The sequence below is a fragment of the Mustela lutreola genome, chromosome 4 (genome assembly GCF_030435805.1).
Source record: "Mustela lutreola isolate mMusLut2 chromosome 4, mMusLut2.pri, whole genome shotgun sequence".
Classification (NCBI taxonomy): Eukaryota; Metazoa; Chordata; class Mammalia; order Carnivora; family Mustelidae; genus Mustela; species Mustela lutreola.
The window spans coordinates 30,499,097-30,522,650 of record NC_081293.1 but is presented as its reverse complement, the minus strand read 5'-3'; the positions used below and the strand labels follow the sequence as shown (position 1 = coordinate 30,522,650).

General features: G+C 53.3%; 1 protein-coding gene across 1 annotated transcript in view; it reads right to left on the bottom strand.

The window, feature by feature from the left end:
* Window positions 1-23,256, bottom strand: part of RRP12 (ribosomal RNA processing 12 homolog) — a 29,627-nt gene extending 6,371 nt beyond the window's left edge. Inside the window, exons 1-29 of the mRNA XM_059169297.1 lie at window positions 23,022-23,256; window positions 22,262-22,491; window positions 19,398-19,481; window positions 17,873-17,949; window positions 17,333-17,438; window positions 17,010-17,126; window positions 15,771-15,909; window positions 15,531-15,658; window positions 14,537-14,635; window positions 13,814-13,905; window positions 11,218-11,329; window positions 10,892-10,989; window positions 9,563-9,677; window positions 7,970-8,112; window positions 7,636-7,757; window positions 6,685-6,749; window positions 6,428-6,590; window positions 5,833-5,987; window positions 5,520-5,587; window positions 4,866-4,959; window positions 4,150-4,308; window positions 3,934-4,014; window positions 3,606-3,711; window positions 3,288-3,395; window positions 2,600-2,757; window positions 1,128-1,219; window positions 762-923; window positions 468-640; window positions 112-249 (exon numbers count right to left, since the gene is read on the bottom strand). Of these exons, the coding sequence (XP_059025280.1) occupies window positions 112-249; window positions 468-640; window positions 762-923; window positions 1,128-1,219; window positions 2,600-2,757; window positions 3,288-3,395; window positions 3,606-3,711; window positions 3,934-4,014; window positions 4,150-4,308; window positions 4,866-4,959; window positions 5,520-5,587; window positions 5,833-5,987; window positions 6,428-6,590; window positions 6,685-6,749; window positions 7,636-7,757; window positions 7,970-8,112; window positions 9,563-9,677; window positions 10,892-10,989; window positions 11,218-11,329; window positions 13,814-13,905; window positions 14,537-14,635; window positions 15,531-15,658; window positions 15,771-15,909; window positions 17,010-17,126; window positions 17,333-17,438; window positions 17,873-17,949; window positions 19,398-19,481; window positions 22,262-22,491; window positions 23,022-23,160 (3,523 nt within the window). The 5' untranslated portion in view covers window positions 23,161-23,256. The remainder of the gene's footprint in view (window positions 1-111; window positions 250-467; window positions 641-761; window positions 924-1,127; window positions 1,220-2,599; window positions 2,758-3,287; window positions 3,396-3,605; window positions 3,712-3,933; window positions 4,015-4,149; window positions 4,309-4,865; window positions 4,960-5,519; window positions 5,588-5,832; window positions 5,988-6,427; window positions 6,591-6,684; window positions 6,750-7,635; window positions 7,758-7,969; window positions 8,113-9,562; window positions 9,678-10,891; window positions 10,990-11,217; window positions 11,330-13,813; window positions 13,906-14,536; window positions 14,636-15,530; window positions 15,659-15,770; window positions 15,910-17,009; window positions 17,127-17,332; window positions 17,439-17,872; window positions 17,950-19,397; window positions 19,482-22,261; window positions 22,492-23,021) is intronic.
* Between the last annotated feature and the right edge of the window lie 298 nt (window positions 23,257-23,554).

Sequence of the window (23,554 nt, the reverse complement as noted above, 5' to 3'; positions counted from 1 at the left end):
GCAAGTGGGTGCTGAACGAGTGAGCGAATGAACAGGCAGGGAATGAATGAACAAGAGAGTGCAGCCCTGCCCAGGCCAGCACTGTGTCCCTGGAATGGACGACAGTCCCACCTTTTGTGCCTTCCTCCTCCTCCGTCCTGGCCGTGGCAGCATCGTCCTCGTCCTCCTCCCGGATGATGAGGCGGCCATCGGCGCTCACCTTGAAGCCGTGGTCCTTCTTTTTGGCCCGGCCAGGCCCAGGCTGTGTGGCTGGCGTGGCAGAGTTGGACAGTGAAGAGGTGGCAGGTCAGTCCTAAGCTACCCACAGCCCCCTCCAAACCAACGACACAGGTGCCTGCAGCACACGGTGTGTGCCTGTGGTGGCGAGGGGTGCCCACCGGCCTCTGGGGATGTCACCCCTGGCCCCTGAATAGGGCACCAAGGCGAGCCTCTTTTCTGGACTCATGTGCCAGTCACTTCTTGCTTACCGAGGACTCGCTGGGCCACCTTAGGGTCCAGGAAGTTGAGGGGCTCATCCCCACCACCCTCCTTCAGCCACGCCCGGCTCCTCTGTCGGGCCAGCCTCCGGCGCTCCTTGGCCTGGCTCCTTTCCTCTTCTTCCTCCTCCTCCTCCTCTGAGTCAGCCAGAATCTCCTCGATGCTAAGGACAGAGAAGTGGCAAGTCAGGGTGTTCCCAAGAGAGGCGGGGGCAGCTGAGCATGGGCTGGGCAGGCTGTGGGCTAAGAAAGACCTGGTCCGCAGGACCCCATTATGGGTCTTACCTGTCGCCTTTGCCCTGGGCAGACTCCTCTTCCTCCTCCTGCTCCTCTTCCTCAGCAGCCTGGCTCAGAGCACGGTGCCTCTTGGCGCGGGCCTCTGCCTTCCGAATGTTCACCAGGACCTTGTGGTACTCCTCAGGCAGCAGCCCCTTCACCAGTTCAAACCTGTGGGGCAATGAGAGGCTGGCAAGGCACACGGGCCACAGAGCGCTCTTTGGAAGTAGAAGGGCTCCGCCAGAGCCCTGCTGGCCACAGGGGCAGGACTCAGACCCAAGCCCTCCCGCCCAGTCCGCTCTCTGCAGGCTCCCTGCGGGGACTGGAAGCCCCTCATCTCCTCCCTGGCCCTCCCTGTGGGTCCCGCACACAGACCCAAACTTGCGGATGAACTTGATGAACAGGTTCCGAAGCTTCATGCGGAAGTGCCGCCGCATGTCGTCTGAAAGCTTCCCAATGGCCTCCATCTGCCGGGCAGAGCAGCGAGGGTCAGGGGCACCCTCCACCCTGTCTGCCCTCTCACTGCGGTGCAGACCAGGCACACAGCAAAGGGGTGAGGGTCGCAGCAACCCCATTCCTGGCCCACCCCTTGATCCAACTGCATTTCCGCAACCTGGCGGCCGTCCACCTTCACCCTAAGCCTCCTCTGTGACAATCCAGGACTACCCTTCCGAGATTATAGCTTCCGAGTCTTCCGAATAGTCTGGCATCTCTCCTTTATTACCTCACTGAATCCTTAGAACCCCATGAGGCAGATCGATCATGACCCCAGTTTACAGATGAGGAAATGGAGGCACAGAGAGTTAAGTGGCTGCTCCATGGCCAGGGACAGCAGTCAGCCCAGGCATCTCTGATGCCATGGCCCATACTGGGCCCCAACACTGCCAGGCTTCTCCAGATCCCACACAAACCTTCTACCATCCTGCATTCATCTCGTGGGGACAATTCACACACCTTCGTCGGGCTTGGCTGGAACCCACGAATGGGTGGCAGATCTCTGCAGTGTCCCCAAACAGAGCTGGGGACACAGAGCCCCAATGACCCTTTGAAAGGCTTTTATAAACCGTTGGCACCCCATGACAGATCACTGCTCTTGCCCTTCTCATCTCTGGTCCCCAGTAAGGCAGCAGGCTCAGGAGAGAGGGGCAGGCTACCTTGACCCCCACCTCCCCTTTCTTTCCTTTACCCAAGGCCAGATACAAAGAAGAGAGGCAAGAGAGACCTGGAGGTGCGACTCCACCCAGCTGGAAGGGAAACACTGAGGCGGTAGACACAGGGGCCAGAGAGACCCAGCCGGTGGCACACCCTGGGCCTAGCTGAGGGGCTGGAACCCAATCCCGGGGGGCTCTGCAGGCCCTTCTGCAGTCAGCCAGACTGTCCAGAGGAGCTTCCTTGAACCCAGAAGGTCAGAACGCAAACACAAAAAAGAGAAAACAAGATAATGGGCCCCGTGGTGGGGAGACCCATGAGGGTCAGTTCTGAGCTTTGCATTCTGGTCCCAGGGCCACTCTCATTAGCAATGTGATCTGGGGAAATCTCTGGCCTCAGTCTCTCCATCTGTAAGACAAAGGGTGGCCATGCCTCCTGATTTGCACCTGCAGAGCCCTTGTTTCTATGAAGGGGGAGGGGGTGGGCCATAGGAGGCAGCCCGGCACCATGCACCTCCTTCACTCCCACCGGGTATGCGTTACCCTACTGGTCCTTTCCAGGACTCCTGCATGACCTATTCCATGAGATGGTTCGTAGCTAAACACATGTCTGAAACTTGCTGGCCTCAAGGCTTGCTGGGTCCGTGCCAGCAGGCCAGAGGCCAGGCTGCCACCCACTGAGGGGAAGTGGGCGCTTACCACCAGCGGCACATGTTTGGCCAGGCACGCCACATCCATGACCGCTACTGCCACCTTGATGAAGCCCAGTGCTGACTTGACCACATCACGGGTGCGGGAAGCCAAGAGCAAGCACACGTTCTCCAGCAGCTGCTCGATTGTGCTGGTCCCCATGAGACCTGGCGGGGCGGCGGGGGTGGGGGTTCCAGAGGGCCACCGTCAGAGATGCCCAGGAACCCATCCAGACCCAAGATCCCTGTCAGGTCACATGAGTTGGAACTAACATTTGGGGGACTTCTGTGTACCCGGTACGGTCCTAGTCACTCCGCATAGAGTACAGGCAATCTGTGATCAAGTCGTGTTTTTCTCTCCCATGTTAGAGGTAAGAAATTGAGGTCCTATGAGGTCCATAAACTTGCTCAAGGTCTCCCATGGTTGATAAGAGGCAGAACAGGGACTAACACCTGGGCAGGGGCCTGACCGCCTTTGATCCCCTCTGACAGTGGGACACAGGGCAACTGCAGGTACACAGGAAAGATGACACAGGCAGCAGCAGGGACAAGAGGCAGCTAGGCCTGGTTTTGGTTCCTTCTCCTCCCTCGAAGAAGGAAGGTGATAGCTACCTTATTCTGATAATGACCTTGCCCTGACCTTCTGGGCATTTTCCTATCCTGAGGGCTCCCCAGGCTTTCAAGGAAGCAGCATTCACCTTTAAACTCAAACAGGAGGTGGGTCAGGGCCAGGATGCTGCAGCTGACCATGGTCACAGCGCCCACGAGGCCAGGGTAGATCAGGACGAGGTAGCGCTGCAGGGCTTCTGGGAGGGCAAGACAAGGGCAGTCACACAAAGGCAGAGCCACTCCACACGCTGCACCTTGGGCCCCCCAGGGAATGGGACTCCACCCAGAGAGGAGCAGCCTGCCTGCTCCAGAGCCAGGTGGCTCTTCCCACCTTTTGTCTTTAGCTAGTGGTTTGGAGGGGTACCTCCCCGAGACTTGCGAGCGGAGCGTGTACCCCAGCCCCTCACCTTCTTGGTTTGGGCCAAACCGAAGGAAAGCATGGCCCATCTCCAGCAGCAGGGCAAAAGCGTTCTTCCGAGCCCCCACCGACACCTCCTTGGTGCACAAGATCACCTGCCCAGACAATCCTTTAAACATAAGCTCCGGAGCTGCTAGCGAAGGGACCAGGTGGTGGCCTGAGGCAGAAGGGGGCAGCAGGGGTGCCGACGCTCCCAAGCAGAGAACTGAGGCACCCCTCACCTCCGTATTGCTCTCCCCCAATCCTGACAGGTTGTCAGAAGCCACACTCCAAGGAGCCCCTCAGAACACACGTACACCCCCGCCCGCACCCCTCACCTCCGGGACGAGGGCAGTGATGAACTCCTCGTGTTCAGCAGACAGCTTCTTCACGATATGTATGAGGCACTTCAAACGGGGCTGCAGGGAAGGGCGAGGAGAGTTAGGACGTCTCAATGCCACCTATGCCCCTCAAGTCCCCTGTCTCTAGGATGCTTCTCCCCCAGTGTCGCCCCTCCTCCCGTGGGCAGAGCATGGGTGCCTCGGAAGCCTCACCCTCTTGGCAGGTGAGGAGGTGCCCCGCAGCGAGTCCAGCAGGGTCACCTTCAGGTCGTCCAGGTGGCTCTGCACGAAGCGGGCCCCAGGGCCCTGGGAACTGGCGCACACCTCCTCCAGCACCCGGTAGGCCTTCTTCTGTACTCCGTGGGCCTTGCTCTGGGCAGGGACATGGTGGTCAGGGATAGGTGAGGGAGGGGACTCTGGGGTCCCCCATCCATCCATCCACCCCCACCTGCACTGTTCAAGGACAGTCACAGTACAGCCACCATTAACTGTGACCAGCACTGGGGGGATTCGGGACCGCGGCCTGCCTCTGGAGGGCTGGCAGAACGGGGGAGGCTAACTCTATGCCAGGCAGGGGGGGATGCTGCAGGGGGAGAAGGCCCGCCAGCCTCCACTCCACTCACAAGTCTCACCGTGATGCTCATCCAGCAGCAGGACCCTGCAGTGCCTCGCCTGCACTGAGGCCTGTGTGCCTGCTCCCCTTTCTGGCTGGAGCACTCCGCTCTCCCCTTCTTTGCCTAACTCTTTGGCATCACAAAGGAGCTCTGTTACTCCCATTAAAACAACTCTCCAGAAGTTAGGTGGCCCTGCCCTGGCCTTCTGTGCCCGCCCAAATGGTTGTCCAGACAAGAAGACAGGTCCCAGCTTTCCAAGGAGGCCCCTCTTCCCCCAGGGGTGGTCCTGTGGGAGTCCAGCCCAGGTAGGCTCACCTCCAGGTAGGGCCGGATGGTGGAGTACAGCTTGCCGATGGCAGCTTCATCCGCATGGGGAGCCAAGGCCACAACCAGATCCAACACAGACAATCTGCTCAGGGCAGAAGACCAAGGACAGGCTTAGGGTGGGCTGGAGAAGGGCACAGACTATCAGTGCCTTTTTATCTACTGGGTACAGAAGTGGGAGAAGTCAGGGTGAGGAGGACCAGGGGCCCGAGAGGAGCCTGGAAACAACAATCACAGCTCGCAGCCAGTTTAGCCATAAGAAACCAGCTGTGGTTCCAAGGTCTTCATGTGCATTTAAGCCTTCAGTCCTCACAACAACCCTGGTGCAGGTCTATTATCAAGCCCATTTTCACAGATAAGGACAAAGAGCACACAGAGCAGGTAAGTAACCTGTCCAAGGTCACAGAGCTTGTCATTAGTGGATCTGGGATTTGAACCTGGGCCGTGTATCGCCAGGGTCCGCATCCTTCCCCAACAGGCTGTAATGCTTCTCTGAGAAGGAGAAGCCAATCAGGCTTCATCATTGAGCTGGGACATTCAGTATCTCAAAAGCTTCCCAAATAAGAGCAGAGAGAAGCCACAGGGCTTCTGCTTGACACAAGCTCTAGCCACCTGGGCTGTCCCAGCTCAAGTGGAGCATTTTACCTGGTGAAGTCAGAGCTAGCAGAGTCCAGCACCTTCTCGCTGGCCTTTTCCAGGAAGCTGTTCACTAACTGGCAGCCACAAAGGGATGAAAAAGAGGGGGTTGTTGAAGAGAGAAACACAGAGAACTGCACCCCTCCCCACATCTCACCCCACACAGCCTCGACCCAGGTGTCGCTGGTATCCAGTGCCCTGTCCCCCAGGTGGTAGAGCCCAGGCAAACCCTGGTAGGTGGGCCCTTTCTCACACACCCAACCCAACAGTCACCCAGTCACCCACCTGACTGTTCCTCCCTCCCCTCCACCAGCATGCTCACCTGAGGGTCTGTAATGGTCAGGTAAGTTTTGACCGTTTCCAGCACAGCCCGGCGGGGGGCTGGGGTGTCCCCGGCTGCAACAGGTTGCCCGTATAGGTTGAAGAGGATTGGCAGAAAGTTCTTGGCAAAACGGCTCACCTCCACACGGTCAGCCTCTGGCAGGAGGACCAGAGTTTGTGTAAGAGGGGCAGGAGTCAGCCCCGCCTCACAGGCTGTTAGGGCTGCAGCCCAGAGGCAACCTTTTGGAGGACTCATGACAGGACCTGGAGCCCACAGATTTGGGGCTTCTCTGGGACAAGAGGTGCCCCCATACTCTACACTCCTCCGTGGCTCTGTCCTATGGGTCACCCAAGAGCCGGACACATGATAAAGCCCTTACACCGACTGGATAACACCCAGCAGCTGTCAGCACAGTGGGAGTAAAGAGGAAAGGGGCAGCTTTCAGTGTCCTACTAACTCCTTGGGTCTCTAGCAAAAGCCCCAGGTCCTTGCAAAGGCTCAGCTATGGCTCTGGCAGTGAGGCACAGCAGGCCAGGAGACCCGGGCCACTGCCACTGCTCCCCTCCCCACCCCGAGCCTTAGGGCCCATACATACCCGCCTCACAGCCCTTGGTGACGAGGGTGCGCAGGGCTTGGCACACAGTGACCCTCAGGTCTGGGCGCTCACTGATGGCCGTGCCCAGTGTCCGCGCCAGCCCTTTGAAGGAGGCGGCCACGTCCGTGGGCTTCGTGCAGAACCCAGGCAGGAGGGTCCAGATCTGGGGGGTTGGGGAGGGATGGTCAAGGACAGTGACGTCCCGCCACTCAGGCCCCCGCACCATCCAACTCATGTCCCCCCAGCTGATCCCTTACCTGCCACTGGAGCGTATCGTAGATCTTGGACTCCACTGTCCTGCCCGCCTGGGCCAGATCCGTTGCTGCGTGTGACACAAGGAGAGAGTGGGACCCTGGGCACCCTTCATGCCAGGAGCCTCATTTTTACCAAACCAAAAGCCCAGTAATGAGAACAGGAATGTGGGTGATTCCTCTCTCCCCACAGACGGAAACATGATACTTGCTCATTCAAAAAAAATTTAAAAGATCTACATAAAACAGGCAGTGGGTGTCTCCTCATCATCTTATCCTTCCAGGGATAGCTACGACCTCTACTGACTCCTTCACGTTTCTTTAAAAATATAAACAGTCCTGTACGATGCACATACTGTTCCGAAACCTGGTTTTACTTGACGGTAAGGTTTCTCAGTGGGAGGCTGTCTGCTGGGCACATCCGTGACGGCTGCACTTCCCGCTCACACGGCAGCTTTCACCCAGAGTCTACTGAGGAGCAGACCCGGAGGAGCTGCATCAACTGCCCACAGTCACCCTGCTGCGGTGCGGCTCTGCTGAGATCTGAATCTGACCTGCTCAACTCACTATCTCCTAAATATGCCTGTTCCCATGTGAGGTCTTCCTCTCTTCACAAAGACCACACCGTGGCCTACGGTGGGACTTATCGTAACTAAGTTCACCAGAACCCCCCTGAGGAACGTGGAGGTCGTGTCAGATTTTTATGAGGAACGGCTCTGCATATATACAAACTGGTGTGTTCTTGTTTAATTACCTCAGTAGGACAGGAGGCCACTGTTGGCCTGCCACAGGGCAGGGTCCTGTGAGGGGGAGCTGCCTGGCTGTGCCTCTAAGGGAGGAGGAGGGCCCTCAAGCACTGGCTGGCCACCTGCCTGGCAGAGGGACGCTGCCCAATGTCCTAGGAGCCCTTCCTGACCCCTTCCAGCCAAGGCTCCAGGACTAAGGTGGGGCCCATACCTTTGTTCTTCAGGGTGGTAGCCAGGGGTAAGAAATAGGTGGTGAAGAAACCGAGCCGTGTTTCCCGGACGTGGTCCCGGATGACAGGCAGCAGCCAGCTCCGTGGGAAATCCAGAGTCTCCCTGGGAGGAGGCAGGGAAGGCCCAGTGAGGGCAGCAGACCCAGCAGCCACGGCCCACCAAGCCGAGGAGCTTGAACCCTGCTGTGGCCTTTCCCACTGACCCCCACGTGACACACAGAGACCTCACCCCAAAAAAGTGAACATCCTACTGAAGGAGAACAAGCAGCCGACTGCCCTGGGGCTCGTAAGGAAGCCAGCCAGAACCACACTTACTCAGAGCCGTCAATTTCCAAAGGCACAGCCTCTAAAACCACCTCGGGTCCCATGCTGGCCACCGCTGCCCCCACGGCCTGATCCAGAGCCGCCGTGTGAGGGAAGTGCGGGGAGAGACGCAGGTCACACAGGGACTGGAGGCACTGGAGCAAAAAGACATGAGAGGATACACCAAGGCCTGCTCACAGAGCAGGAGCCCACGGCTGAGTCAGGGCCAAATTCTCAAAGAAGAGGATGAGAGGGGCGCCTGGGTGGCTCAGTGGGTTAAAGCCTCTGCCTTCGGCTCAGTCATGATCTCAGGGTCCTGGGATCGAGCCCCCCATCGGGCTCTCTGCTCAGCAGGGAGTCTACTTCCCTTCCTCTCTCTCTCTGCCTGCCTCTCTGCCTACTTATGATCTCTGTCAAATAAATTAACAAAATCTTTGAAAAAAAAAAAAAAAAGAGGAGGATGAGAGCTCAGGAACACGGGCCCATGTTAAGCTCTAGGTCAGAGATCACAAACCAATAACCACATTTAAGCTGTTTAAGAGTCTCACCTCTCCCCAATGCCCCAAGAATTTAAAAGATTCTGTATTTATTAGTAACACGTAAAAATCAGAGTTCACATACAAACATACATTTCCAGTTTGTCTTGAAAAAATGGGAAACACTGGCCAAGGGAAAAGACACACCCACGTGTGACAATTAGCAAATTACCAGATCCTGAGGAGTGGATGTCCCTCAAGACAAGGCTGTGACCTCTGGCCCACCACAGCCCCACAGAAGCCACCAGGGCCTTGCCTGTAGGCAGCCAAGTTCATCAATCTAACCTATTAGGGACCAGGCTTCTTGAGGAAGTCCTTGCTGTCCCAGAGTGGCTCCTTTCTTCCAACCAGCAATGGTGAGAGTCAGTGAAAGCTCCAAGAGGCCAGGAGCTGATAAGCGGTCTGGGGCCTGCCTCCCTAGCTGGGGAGGATCCCAGACCCCCCCACTTTTTTTAAGATTTTTTATTTATATATTTGACAGAGAGAGAGAGAGAGAGGAAACACAAGCAGGGGGAGTGGAAAAGGGAGAAGCAGGCTTCCTGCTGAGCAGGGAGCCTGATGCAGGGCTTGATCCCAGGACCCTGGGATCATGACCCAAGCCAAAGGCTGACGCTTAACAACCGAGCCACCCAGGCGCCCCAAGGGATCCCTGATTCTTATATAGTTTACTCTGGGCTGCAGTAATCTGTCTGGGACCTAAGGCTGCTTAAAACACCATAATCCCTTATTATAGGAAGTTCAGAGAATTAAAAACAGAAGATAGGAGTAGGGGTGAGGGAGAGTCACGATGGTTCCCTGTTCAAAGCCATCAACCTCAGCCAGGACTAGCGAGCAGTTACTGGCCAAGGGGCCAGGGGAGGTCCCATCCCTCTTTTTGTTTCTCACGTGTTGGCTCAGACACTTTCCTGGAGACACTGTGCTGGGCACCTGCTGTGAGTGCCATCAGGGATATAACAGGGGGTAAAGTGCACAAGTAGCAGACACATGACCACTCTAGGAGCCCACAGTCCGACAGCCCAATAGCCCAATCACCACCTCCTGCCTTGGCCCTGGCAGCTCCCCAGCTCACCTTCTTCATCACAGGATGGGCCTGCCTCCCGCAGGCCTGGAAGAAGACACACAGCAGCTGTAACACGGAGCTCCACGCTGCGTGGAATTTGTATGTCAGGCCTTCCTCCACGGCCCTGCCAGGGGAACAGTCAGAGTCAAGTTCCTGCTCACCTGGGCCTCAATCAGGAAGTCAATGGCTGGCCCATGAGCTTCAGACCACCAGCTGGCCAGTAAGCGTGGAGCCCCGGGAAAGGCCAAGGGGGAGAACTAGCAATTACAATGCAGCCCCTGTGCTGAGTTTCATCTGAAATCCTACTGCCTAAAGAAAACTCTGAGGTATGTGGTTTCTTCCACCTTCAGATTGGGAAACTGAGGCTCAGAGAGAGGAAATAACCTGCCAGGGTCACTCTGCCAGTGGCCACCCTGGGCCTCCAAAGCCCATGCTGTCCCTGTCTCATGCTCTCCTGGTCCGACCCAGGATGGGCTGCAACGGTAGAGCAGGTGGTCTGGGTCAAGGGGAGAGTGGCACGAGGCTGGCTCTGCCTCCCAGCCTCCTGCACATCCGAGGCAAGAACGGCCAACAGGGATCAGAGTCGGGAAACAGGAGAGCTGGAGGTGCGGGTGGCTCTGAGTTTTCCTGAAACTCCATCACAGATGCATCCAGAGGCAACAGGCCCGTTTCCTCACAAGGAGCAGGACCCAAAGCACCACAGCCTGGAGGTGAGCACACAGACCCGGGGCAGACACCAGGGATCCTCACTCCTTCCCCAGGGCCCTTCCAATGTCTACAGTGCTTGGAGGCCCCTCACCAGCTGCAGAAAGGACGAGATGGTCAGTGGCCACGTCTGGGAATGGCTCCTCTTGCAGGCGTGAAGGGCAGCACAGCACGTGAACAAGAGTGGGCTCTGCTGTCAGGCGGCCCCCTCCTAGTTGGGTGACCTCAGCCTGTCTGTCTGTAAAGTGGGGGTCAGTACATATCTCCTAGAACCACGAAAACCACTAGTGGCTTTTATTCGCTGAGTGCTTAGCTGCGTGCCAGATACAGTTCTGAGAACTTTACACATACACACACATTGAACCCTCACATCTGTCAGTAACCTTCGAATGATGAGGACCCTGAGGTATTTAGACGTGGAGGACACGGGGGAACTTGCCCCAAATGACCAGCTCAGAATCCATACTCATGAGCACATGATGACACCTGGAACGTGGCCAGTGCTCCATCAGCATCAGCTGTTCTGGCACTGCGCACGTGCCCCCAGTAAGTGACAAGTGGAACACCTGTCACTACAAGGAACTTTCTAGAAGGTACACCTATTCCTTCCTAACACAGATGCTGTGTTCTCACCTGAACATCTTGAAGACATGCTGGGCAGGGCCAGAGGCTGAAGAGGTCACGGAGCCAATGCTGGCCATGTGGGGAGCGACACATTCCTTCAGGATCTCCTGCAAAAAGAAGCCCCAGCTGTCTGGGCCTAAAGCAGCCTCCCAGCACCACTCAGCCCTCCTAGCAAAAGTGATCGCTTTTGGACACTTCCAGGAAGCCGATCCCCACCCCAAGAACTTCCTCCCCAGATCCAGCTGGAGGTCTAGGGCAAGTTCCAGGAGAGACAGGGCAGCCAGTAGAACCCCCTGTACTCTCTGCTTCCCCCGCTAAAGCAGGGGCTGGGGTACCTGAAGGCTCTGAGTGGCAGCTGTCACCACCTGTGAGTGTGGGGAGAGAAGGCAAGTGGTCGCGGTTCCAAAAAAGCGAGGGAGGTGGCCCAGCCCCAGGTCCCGCTGCAGTCTGTGAAGACAAAAGGCTTCTGTGGGGTCTGGTCCTGGGCCTCAGGGACCCACATGGCCCAGGTCCAATGACAGTCACCGATTTAGAAGGTTGTACAGGGCCCTTCTAGTGGGCAATTTTAAAAAGTACTGTTATTCAAGTTAATAGCCACATGTGGTAAAAAAAATTCAAGTAGGTCTTCAAAATATAAAATAAAGAGTATACTTTCTTTATCACACTTTTCTCCCAGACTGACCTTCAGATGAACTTTCCAGAGGAAAATCAAGGTTAAGTTTCTCAAATACTCTTCCAGAAGGTCTTACACATGTACAAACATAGGAAGTAACGTATGCTAACATTTACTTAACAATTTTCATTCTCCAAGCACTGTTATAACATACATTCATTCACTTAAACCTTTCAACAAGGTTTGCAACAAGATTAAGTCCTATGACTTAAAAATTCATTGTAAGTGGGGAACGTGAGGCACGAAAAGTCAAGTTACTTGCCCAAGGTCACGTCACGAGTAGGAGGCAGGAGTCAGGATCATACCCTGACAGTTTCGCTCCAGAGTATGCTGTGAGTCTTCTCAATACATTTTGGGATCTTTCCGGGTGAGCATGTACCTCTCTACTTCAGCAACTTTTTTTTTTTTTAAGATCTTGTTTATTTATTTTACAGAGATCACAAGTAGGCAGAGAGGCAGGCAGAGAGAGAGGAGGAAGCAGGCTCCACGCAGAGCAGAGAGCCCAATGTGGGGCTCGATCCCAGGACCCTTTAAGCTTTAACCCACTGAGCCACCCTGGCGCCCTACTTCAGTAACTTCTAATGGCTACAGAGTATCTCACAGTATACTGACCAGTCCTCTCCTTGGATACATTTGTGTATGGTTGTGTTTGGCTTCTAGGTTTTTCTGCTGTTAACTACAGCATTACAACAAACAGCTTGAGGTGTATGTTGTGGCACAATTGTGGAAGGCTTGCAATCTCAGGACTAATCCTGAGAAGCAGAGGGGACACCTGGGTGGCTCTGTCAGTTGAGTGTCTGATCTCAGCTCAGGCCACGGTCTCAGGGTCCCAGGATGGAATCTCGAGTCCAGCTCTGCCCTCAGCAAGGAGTCTGCTTCTCCCTCTTCCTCTGGTCCTCCCCACTTCGCTCTCTCTCAAAGAAAAAAAATCTTTTTTTTTTTTTTTTTTTTTTAAGATTTTATTTTATTTATTTGACAGAGAGAAATCACAAGTAGACAGAAAGGCAGACAGAGAGAGAGAGGGAAGCAGGCTCCCCGCTGAGCAGAGAACCCGATGCGGGACTCGATCCCAGGACCCTGAGATCATGACCTGAGCCGAAGGCAGCGGCTTAACCCACTGAGCCACCCAGGCGCCCCAAGAAAAAAAATCTTAAAAAAAAAAAAAATTCTGAGAAGTGGAGAATAAGGCTATTTTGCCATTTTTTGGCATCTCCAGATAAAAGCTGGATGGTGTGGATAGAGAATGTGGGCCCAGCAGATGTGGGCTGGAGACCTGTCTTCGCTCCTTTGCGGTGGCATGACCAGCTATCTCGCACTGCTTCTGTTTCTGGCTCAAGAAAAAGGCTAGCAGGGGCGCCTGAGTGGCTCAGTGGGTTAAAGCCTCTGCCTTCGGCTCAGGTCATGATCTCGGGATCCTGGGATCGAGCCCCGTGTTGGGCTCTCTGCTCAGCGGGGAGCCTGCTTCCTTTCCTCTGTCTCTACCTGCCTCTCTGCCTACTTGTGATCTCTCTCTGTCAAATAAATAAATAAAATCCTAAAAAAGAAAAGAAAAGAAAAGGCTAGCACGTTCCTCCTGGCTGGCTGTGATGAGTGAGGTGGACAATGAGGGAAAGCACTCAGCGGGGGGCCTGAGAGAGCAGGCCGATGGGAGCCCTTCAGCACAGGGGAGAGATGACACAGCATGGTGGGGCCCCAGGGTCCTCAGAGATCCTCACTCCAGGCGAAACCCAAGTTGCCAACTGATACACTTATTCTTCTCAGCCTTATTCTGGAAAAGCAAAATTATCAGGTGGCTACTGTGAAGTGGCCAAGCTCACACATGCGTGTTCTGACAGACACAGAGCAGACACTGGGTGTGAAGAACTGCGAACCCCAGAAGAGGGGACTGTTAACCCAGGTGGGGGGAGGGGTGAAGCCACAGAAAATGCACGAGGTAGTCTGAGAAGGAAACCAACCGCAGAGGATTCAGTCAGGGGATGACAAGACTGAGGATGGAACTGGGGCCCCACCTCTGGGGCGGTGTGCTTAGCCCACCCTGCTGCTCCTTAGAGCTCACTGATAACTGCTCTGGCAGGACAGTACCAGCCCCACAGGCCACACCATCCTGCCCTGCACCTCAGAACCAGAGCTGGTCTACAGCACACCTGACAAGGAAACACTGCCCTCCCTCTCCAGCTTCCAGCTTCTGTCCCTCCCATCTGCACTGCAGAGCAGGTAGCCTGGCTGGAGGCCTTCGGACACCCCTCCACCAAACCTACCTGACCAGGTTGATGTGGGCTTTCTCCATGACCTTAAGCCAGGCCAGCAGGGGTTGTAAGTCATTCTCGCTGGGAACATAATCATATAAGGCCTAGAGGTGGGACAGGGAATAAGCAGGGCGCTGAGTGAGTGTGTCTGCTGTGGCCTAATGACAATGACCCTTCCCAGCATGTTCTAATGACAGGCTTGCACAGGTGGCCCCGGAGCTCCCAGGCCCCTTGGTTTTTCCAAGTCCTGTATTTCCCTATTCCATGAAACCCTCCCAGTTCTGCTCTTATGGGGTCAGTGTTTCTAGAATAGTAAATAGTAAAACCTGGGTCACACAACACTTTGGATCTCACAAAAGCCACAGAGACTCTCTCAGGAGAAATGAACACGGGCATACATATGCACACTTTGCAAACAAGAAGGGGATGTTTATGCTCCCTTCCCCAAATCCATCCAGGGATCCCTAAATTTGAGAGCCTCTGCTCAAGATATGGGTTACGACATGTGACCATGCTGAAATTGTTTATTAAGTTAAGTAAGAGTCGAAATCCCCATGTCCTGTGGACACTGATGTGGCTTTGGTGGCCAGTCTCCTAGCTGCCTGCTTCCTCTTTGCTTGACTACTGGCCTCCTCCGCTGAGCTTGAATCAGCCCACTCAAGCTCACTCTGTAGACAAGTAACAGGCCCCCCTCACCCCTCTACCACCACCACACCCCTCCATATCAGGCCTCACCGTGATGATCTGGGCGTTGAGCTCCGCTGACAGGGTGCCCAGGCTGGGCTTGGCAAGGAAGAGGCTGTGGAAGGCCTGCATGGCACAGGCTGTCACCAGCTGGAGAGGACAAATACACTTAGTGGGGGACTGCAAAGCCCATGGCTGCCCTGGGCTCCTCAACCTCCAACTCCAGCCAGTGGGCTGGGAGAGACCCACGCCACTGACCTCAAGCATGCCCCCCACACCGATACACTCAGAGGACTGACACTTTACGAAGGCTCGGCAGCTACTGAGAAATTTTTAAGAGATTTAAACAAAGATAATAGAGGAACATGACCAAATAGTTTCTAACAGAATGGGTTATAAAAGCAGGCTATATGTGGTGGGCAGGCTATGATTATGGCTATATTTTCACAGGTTTTTATCTATGTTTGTTTATCCAAAAAAATATATCTGAAAGGATATACAGCAAGTTATTCTAAATGGGTTTCTCCTTCTAAACAATGATTGTGTTATTTACATAATAGATGCTTTACGAAGAATGTATCCTCCTATGAGAGGATATATAAAAATTAACAGAATTGTGCTAGCATGACAAAAATGTAGATCGTTTTATGTATTAAATAAATTATTATGTATTAAAGCTACTGTACAAATATGTTAGTAAATAAGCAAAAACTAAAAAAAGAAAACAGATCCATGACTGTGGCTGAAACAGCTCAAGCAGGGAGAGGGCTGCTGCCTTACCAGTCCCGCCTCGGCTCCCTTCCCCTGACCCAATCCCTGAGACCAGCTCCCAAAGGGACCGGGACCCTGAAGATAGCCTGGTCTATCCGACACCAAGAATGGCTGGTGTCCTTGGTCATGGACAAGAGCAGGGTTGGGGTGGGGAGGCCCCAGCTCCTGCTTCTGGCCAGACCGGCAAGTTCTTAGGCATCAGCATTGAGGGCCTAGGGTCTGAAGTTTAGCCCCCTGCCCCAGCACACTCCTCTGGCTCCCCGGCTGAGCTTACCACATGGCTCAAGGTCATGACCCTGAGGAGGGTCTCACTGCAGCTCTTGACCAGGCCTTCTGGGAAGCAGGGCAGCACGTCCTTCAGCAGCGTCAGCATGTGCAGTGTGGTGGTGGCCTCCTTAGAGCCTGGCAGGCGAGGGAGCTGAGCCTCCAGCCCACCCTCTCAGGGTGGCCTCAGCCCACTCCTCCCAGGCTGGCCTCGGGCCCCACCCACCCTGCCGGAGACCCAGTTCCCCACCTCCAGACTTCTCAATCTCCTGGATGCAGAATTTGGCGGTGGAAACGGCAGCAGGATGATGGGCAGGGGCTTTTTCACCGAACATGAACTCACTGCCCTTGAGGACAGAGCACACGCCATGCTGGGCAGCCTTCCGGATCTGTGAGCCAGGGAAAGAGGGGCCAGGCCCAGGTTAGCATACACCCAGCAGCGCGGATGGCACGCCTCCTTCACGACCAACGCTATACCCAGCCCCGCCTGTGTGCAGACTCCTCAGCAGGGCAGTGAGACGAAGCTCGGCTCCGATCCCCGCTCTCCCACTAGCGCCCCAAACGGCCCTGAACAAGCTAACCACTTCATCTCTGAGCTGCAGCGTCCCCATTACTCCAGGGGTTCCATCAGTCACCCCACAATACCAAGTATGACCAAGCCTGGCACTGTTCTCAGGACTGACAGTCTGGCAGTGACCAAAGCTAAAAACTTGCTCTCTCTTTGGCAGGCAGAACACACACACGCATACACTGGGAGGTAAAAGTACTTTGCAGACCATATGGCAAGGGTTGTTACTTTTTACACAGTGGTCAGGCAAGTGTCACTCCAGTGAAGTGACCCTGCAGCAGAGACCTGAAGAAAGAGCAGAGCAGCCTCGGGAATACACAGGGAAGGAGGCGTGACCCGACCTGGGAAGCGTGCAGAGCCCCCGAATGACTGCGGACCACTGCTGCTGTGCTAGGACGAGGGCCCTGCCCTCAATTTCAGAAGGAAATGCAGTGGCTGGCCACCACTGCTGAGCGCCTGCTCTGAGCCAGGAACTATGAGAGACAATGGAGTTGCCCCATACCCTTGTAGCAAGCTTGGTATTACCGGCCCTACATTCCCGTTAGGAAGCCGAGGCTCAGAGAGCTTAAGTAACTCACCCAAGGTCACACACGAGTGGTGAACCCAGCAGCCAATTGAGGAGTGTGAGACTCCAAAGCCCCATGCTGCCCCTTCCTGCCACTGTAGCTAAACCTGTCACTGACCAGTGAGGCAGCAGGGACTCAGGACGGCCTGACAGTGAATATCCCTTCTGAAGGATGAGGAGCTGCCTCTCACCTTCTAGGATTAAACAAGGACGGCATCAGGGGCAAAAAGTAAAGCCTCAGGACAAGAGCCCAGCCCTCAGGGCAACCTCCCCTACTCCCCCTACTCAGACAGATGAGCCCACTTACTAGAATGGCTGCCCCCCGCCCCCATTTTCTGGGGGCCCAGCAGCCTCACCTTGGGCTTTGGGTGCACTGTGAAGCTCAGCAGCCCCTGGTACACTTGCAGGGTCACAGGGTAGCTCCAGGCCTCCAGGTCCTGCTTCCGCAGAAGGGTGGCCAGGCAGGAGAGGACCTTCAAGAGAGATTCGGAGTCTCTCAGCTTCACCTGCTCCAGCCAGCTGGGAGAAGAGCCCAGGTTCTCACCAACTCCAAAAAATCACACGGGGATCCGTCGGAAGCCCACGTGGTGCCTATACCCCTCCTGGGGAGTATCCGAGCTCCAGCCAGATCTGCGGGGCTCTGGAAGATGGCAGAGGGGAACCAGACCCAGAAACTAACCCATCGGAGGGCAGAGGTGGAGCCACTGTTGGTCTGGGCTGCCATGATGTCCATGAAGGCCTTGGAGGTGTCGGAAAACTTCTTAATGAGTACAGGACTGGGCACACTGGGGGGGAAGAAGAGAGATGGCGGAACCCCGAGGGGCGTCCTACAGCAGCAGGAACAAGCTTAGCCCTGGTCTGAAGGCGGGAGCTAGACAGAGGGAGGCAGCACACTAGCCCAGTCACTCAGCAAGCGGGCAGGAGTCAGGACAGGAGCCCTCCCTTCTGGACACCACCTCCATGTGCTTTCTGTGGCACCTGAGCTCTGCGCCTCTTGCCTTCTCCACTACCCATTCCATTCTCACGAGATGGGCCCCCACTGCTCTCCTCAGTCCTCTCCCTACCTCCCCTACCCGCAAGACCCAGGGCTCACACCCTGTACAACACCCCAAGCTGCCCCGGGAGCCTCACGCTGATAAGGCCATGATGATATCAGGTCAGCTGATACAGTTCCCTTTGCCCCAAGAGACTCTGTGCTCAGACCTAGGACAGGACTCACCGCTTCAGGACAAGGTTCAGCAGGTAAGAAACAGCAGCCAGAGACTCAGGGGACTCCACTGCCTCCACTGTTGTCATCTGAGGGCCAGACCACAGGGGATGAGTGGGGAGTTGTGTAAGCTAGGCAGGTGGGGTGCTAGGGCCACCCTGTGCCCAGCAGGATGGTGATGAACTAGAACACTGGTGTCAGAGGTTCAAATCCTGGCTCTGCCAGGATTGTGACTTTGGGCTAGCAATGAACCTTCTGTGATTCAGCTTCCTCACTTGTAAAACAAAGATAAGTTGTTGTAACATTTCACTAAATTCGTATGTGTCAATTCCAACACTGCCTGGCCCATAATAAAAACTATGTATTACTGGCTAATTTATTCATTATACAGAAGGCTTCTTCCATAAAGGACTGGATCATAAATATTTTAGGGTTTGCAGGCCATAGATGGTCTCAGTTGCATATTCTTTTGAGTGTTTTGAACAATCCTTTAAAAATATAAAAAACATTCTTAGCTCTCAGGCTGTACAAAAACAGGCCTTGGATCAGATTATTCCCATGGGCCGTAGTCTGCCAAACCCTGTTCCAGAGCAGTGGTTCTCAAACTTTTACACCGTAGAATTTCTTGCAGAGTCCCTGAGAGGTTTTGTTTACATAGGTGATATCTACTGATACTTACCACATTAAAAATTAAAACTGAGAAATTTTTAAAATACAAGCATACACGGGGCGCCTGGGTGGCTCAGTGGGTTAAGCCTCTGCCTTCAGCCCAGGTCATGATCTCAGGGTCCTGGGATCCAGCCCCACATCAGGCTCTCTGCTCAGCGGAGAGCCTGCTTCCCCCTCTCTCTGCCTGCTGCTCTGCCTACCCTCTGTCAAATAAATAAAATCTTAAAAAAAAATTAAAATAAAATACAAGCATACATAAGTACAATTAGCTGTTAAAATAACATCAGCAGACATGAGATAACTTCTGGAAAACTCCATAGTACACTCATGAGCGAATGAGAGTAAAAGGGCAAAGGATGTTGTAGTAGTATTATAAAAATAATTTTGATAGCCCACGAACCCCAGAAAAGGGTCTCAGGACCAGCCTCCCACCTGCCCCACCCCTGGCCACACTTTCCCAACCATTTTTCTAGAGGATTCCCTGGGCCTAACTCAGCTTCATGGATCAGGGAAGAAAACACAACAGCAACAACCAGAGTGGTGGGTTTTTGTTCTGTAAGGATAGTATAGCAAAATACCACCAGCCTTACGAAGCTACCACCTGAGAATAACTAAAGCACTCTTTTTCTTTCCTTTTTTAGTAATCTTTATACCCAACATGAGGCTTGAACTCACAGACCCAAGATATCAAGATATCTTGATATCAAGATATCATATGCTCTTCCGACTGGGCCAGCCAGGAGCCCCTGAAGCACTCTCCCCTACCCAGGAATGTCCTGCTCTATCTCCTCATACCAGGGGCATCTTCTCTCTCCAACGGGAATAACCTGCTGTTCTGGACACCCACTCTCAAGTCACACCAACTCACCAGTGCAGCGAAGTACTCAGTCTCTGTCTCCTTCCCACCCTGGGAGCGAATCACCTCAGTGACAGCAGCCAGAACAGCACAGATCTGCACGTAAAGGAGAAGGCACCTAGGACATTTATTTTATATTGAATCCCATCCCTGCGCTGCTTCTTTTCCTTACTCCGTCACAAATTATTCTCCTGACAAGGCCTAGAGATAGAGAAGATGAACTGCACTCAGAGCCAGGTGTACACACACCATAAGACTGAGTGAGTGGGCAGACACGTTTGCCGAGATTCCACCTCTAAGACCCATCTCTTACAGGAATACCCGCATGAAACTGCAAACATTTAGGTACAAGTGTGTTCACTGCAGCAACAAACTGAAACAACACAGCAGCCATCAACAGAGGACTAATGAAGTATTACTATTACTATTTTTCAAGATTTTACTTATTTATTTGAAAGAGAGATAGACAGCACAAGCAGGCAAAGCAGCAGGCAGAGGGAGAAAAGTAGGGTTTCCACTGAGCAGGGAGCTGGATGTAGGGCTCGATCCCAGGACCCTGGAATCATGACCTGGGTCAAAGGCAGACGCTTAACCCACACTTTAACCAAGCCACCCAGGTGCCCCAATAAAGTATTATTACTACATAATAAGTAATGGTGGACTCAAATACTACAGGACTATTGAAAATAATGGGAAACAATACCATATTAATTTAGAACTACTGTTCAGTGGGGCAAAATTGCAGAACACTGCATATAAAATATAATCTATAAACATAAATAAAAAAATAGACAAGAGGGCGCCTGGGAGGCTCAGTTGGTTGGGCAACTGCCTTCAGCTCAGGTCACGGTCCTGGAGTCCCAGGATCGAGTCCCACATCAGGCTCCCAGCTCCATGGGGAATCTGCTTCCCCCTCTGACCTTCTCGCCTCTCATGCTCTTTCTCACTGTCTCTCTCTCAAATAAATAAAATCTTTAAAAAAAAAAAAAAAAAACAGACAAGAAAGTCTAAAACAATAACGTTCACAAGAGCACATGGAACATGGGTAGTGTGACTGAAGAACTGAATCCTTAATTCGTAAATTTAAAAATGAACACTTGAGGGGCACCTGGGTGGCTGTTTGTTAAACGTCTGCCTTCTGCGCAGGTCATGATCCCAGGGTCCTGGGATCAAGCCCTGCCTGGGGAGCCTGCTTCTCCTTCTCCCTCTGCCCCTCCTGCCCTTCTTGTGCACATCAGCACACAGGCTCTCAAATAAACTTTTTAAAAAATCTAGTTATGGGAAAACAAATATATATATCTTTAAGATTTATTTATTTGAGAGAGAGCACTTGCATGTGTGCAAGTGTGGGGAGGGACAGAGGGAAAAGGGAGAGAGAGAAAATCCCAAGCAGAGTCCAACTCGGGGCTTGATCCCACCACTCTGAAATCATGAGCTGAGCTGAAATCAAGAGTTGGATGCTTAACTGACTGAGCCACCCAGGCGCCCTGAAAACAGATATAAAACAGCTTAGATATATGGCTGTAAGTTTTAAGAAAACAGATTTAGAACAACTTGGAAATATGAACCTTTTGCCTTTGTAAATTTTACGACCAACTCAAGTCCTTTCAAAGAAGAGTTAGCATCCAAATAGACATGTAAAGCTAACATACACTCCAGATTCTGAAGACTTAATATGATAAAAATAATACAAATCATCTCATTTTATATCGATTATAGGTTGAAATGCCAATAATTAACTATAGTAAGCTTATTATTAAGATTAATTTCAGGGGGCACCTGAGTGGCTCAGTGGGTTAAGCCTCTGCCTTCAGCTCAGGTCATAGTCTCAGGCAGGGTCCTGGGACTGAGCCCCAAATCAGGCTCTCTGCTCAGCAGGGAGCCTGCTTCCCCCCCCCCTCTGCCTGCCTCTCTGCCTACTTGTGCTCTCTCTCACCCTGTCAAATAAATAAATAAATAAATAAAATCTTTTAAAAAAAGAAGATCAGGGACGCCTGGGTGGCTCAGTGGGTTAAGCCGCTGCCTTCGGCTCAGGTCATGATCCCAGGGTCCTGGGATCGAGTCCCAAATCAGGCTCTCTGCTCAGAAGGGAGCCTGCTTCCTCCTCTCTTTCTGCCTGCCTCTCTGCCTGCTTGTCATCTCTCTCTGTCAAATAAATAAATAAAATCTTAAAAAAAAAAAGATCAATTTCATTTACTTTTTACTTTTTTAAAATATGGGTACTAAAACTTTACAGTTACCTGTTTTGTGGCTCGCACCACGTTTTGGACAGTGCTGGGCTAGGTAGACGCATGATAAGCCATCAACAATAACTGCCATGAAGAAGTTAAGTTGGGAGAACAACTCTGACGTTTTATTCTACTCCCATCACTTTGGTACCATTCATAATTTTGACATTATTCATTTAAACAATGAATATAAGTGGCCGGTTAGCTCAGTTGGTTAGAGCGTGATGCTAAACAATTAATATAAATATGTATAACTTAAAAGTATTAACTAAAAAAATACAAATAAAATCTGGTTCTTGTTAGATAAAACATTTTCTATCTATTGTTACTCAGCATTAATTTACAAATGTGTCTTGAAAATATTCTATGTAAAAAGTCCTGCGATATGAGAGGTAAGTATTTGGAAAATATTTCTAACCCGAGGGACTTTACACTTGAGTAGGGGAGATGCTGCTAGAAAAAAGCAGAAAGTGGAACCCGCCCTAGGAGAGCTAGTGAGTAGGGAACACAAAAGATAGAAGAGATGACACATCATCCAAAAATACCAGCTGTCTCCCACAGCAGTGAGCCAGCACTGGGAGAAAATAAAAAGAAGCCCGAGTCTGGCTCCTGCTCACCACCCCAAGTCCTCCTGACCCTCCCCCCTACCTCCTTGTGCGCGGCTGAGTTGGACTCCCAGAAGCGCTGCACTTTGCTGAAGGTGACATTTGTGCAGTCCGAGAGACCGCTCAGGAAGGTGCCCGAGGACTTCTCCGTGAGAGCGGGCCCCTCCTCCTCTTCCATGGCCGTCTCAGGGGCTTCGCTTTTGCCCACACGCATGGACCCGGACTGCAGCTCATTATGCAACTTCACCGCATCAACAGTCAGGTCGCTTTTTCCTGAAAACCGGAGGCACAGGTGAAGCCCTCACTTCTACCCGAACCTCCTTTTGGCCGGGATCCACCCATACGACAAAAACTAGCAAAGTCCAGGCCCCCAGCTCGAGACGCTGAATTCTGAACATGGCCTGCCTCATCGGCCCACCATACCCCTAGAACTTAGCAAACCCGCCGGGTTAAAGTTTCTGCTTCTGTGTCCCGACGGATTAAGTGCCGGGGGGAGACGGCGCGGGGACTGCACGCAGGGGCTTGGGTAATAAATGCAGGTGAAAACACTTTGGTAAGTCTCCCCCAAAGTTAATTATAGCCAAGTCCCAACTCTGACACCTGTGGTACCCAGGGCTACTGCGGACTCCATTTCCCCATCTGTCAAATGCAGAGGGTGGGTCTTTACAGCAGGCTCCACGTGCGACGTTCTAGGAGAAGAAACGTTCAGCGCCTGGGCCCCAGGGCCTCCAGAGAGGCCCCGACCATCAGACCAGATCCGCCAGAACCCCGCCGCCAGCGCGTTGGAGTCTCGACCCCGCTACCTGAGGGCCCGCTGAAGAAGCGGCTGCGGGCGGCCTGGCGGTGGCGGCAGATGGCAGGGTTGCTGTCGCTACTATGGCCTTTCTTCCAGCGTTTCAACTTGGCCGAGACACCGGAGGGCAACTTCCCCGAGCGACCCATGGCGACTATGCCGGGGACAGAGCTTAAAGCTCCGGCTACCAGGGACCGGGAAACACGCGCGGAACCCACGTGGATAAGTAGACGGCTTCACTTCCGCTTTCTCTGACGTAACTTCCGGATTCGCGTCTGTTTCTATGGCAAAATAGTCAACATCCGGTTTTACATTTCCTGGGTGCTCGGGGTCCCCGAGCAGCGCCGATGAGGCTGATTGCTGAAGAGTCCCTCGGGCTTATCTCCAGGGCATCGGTTCTTGGCTACAGGAGTGGGCCTTATAAAACTAGAATTACTTTGCAGGTTAAAAAACAACCAAACGTGGGATACCTGGGTGGCTCAGCCGGTTAAACCGCTGCCTTCCGCTCAGGTAATGATCCCAGGGTCTTGGAATCGAGTCTCG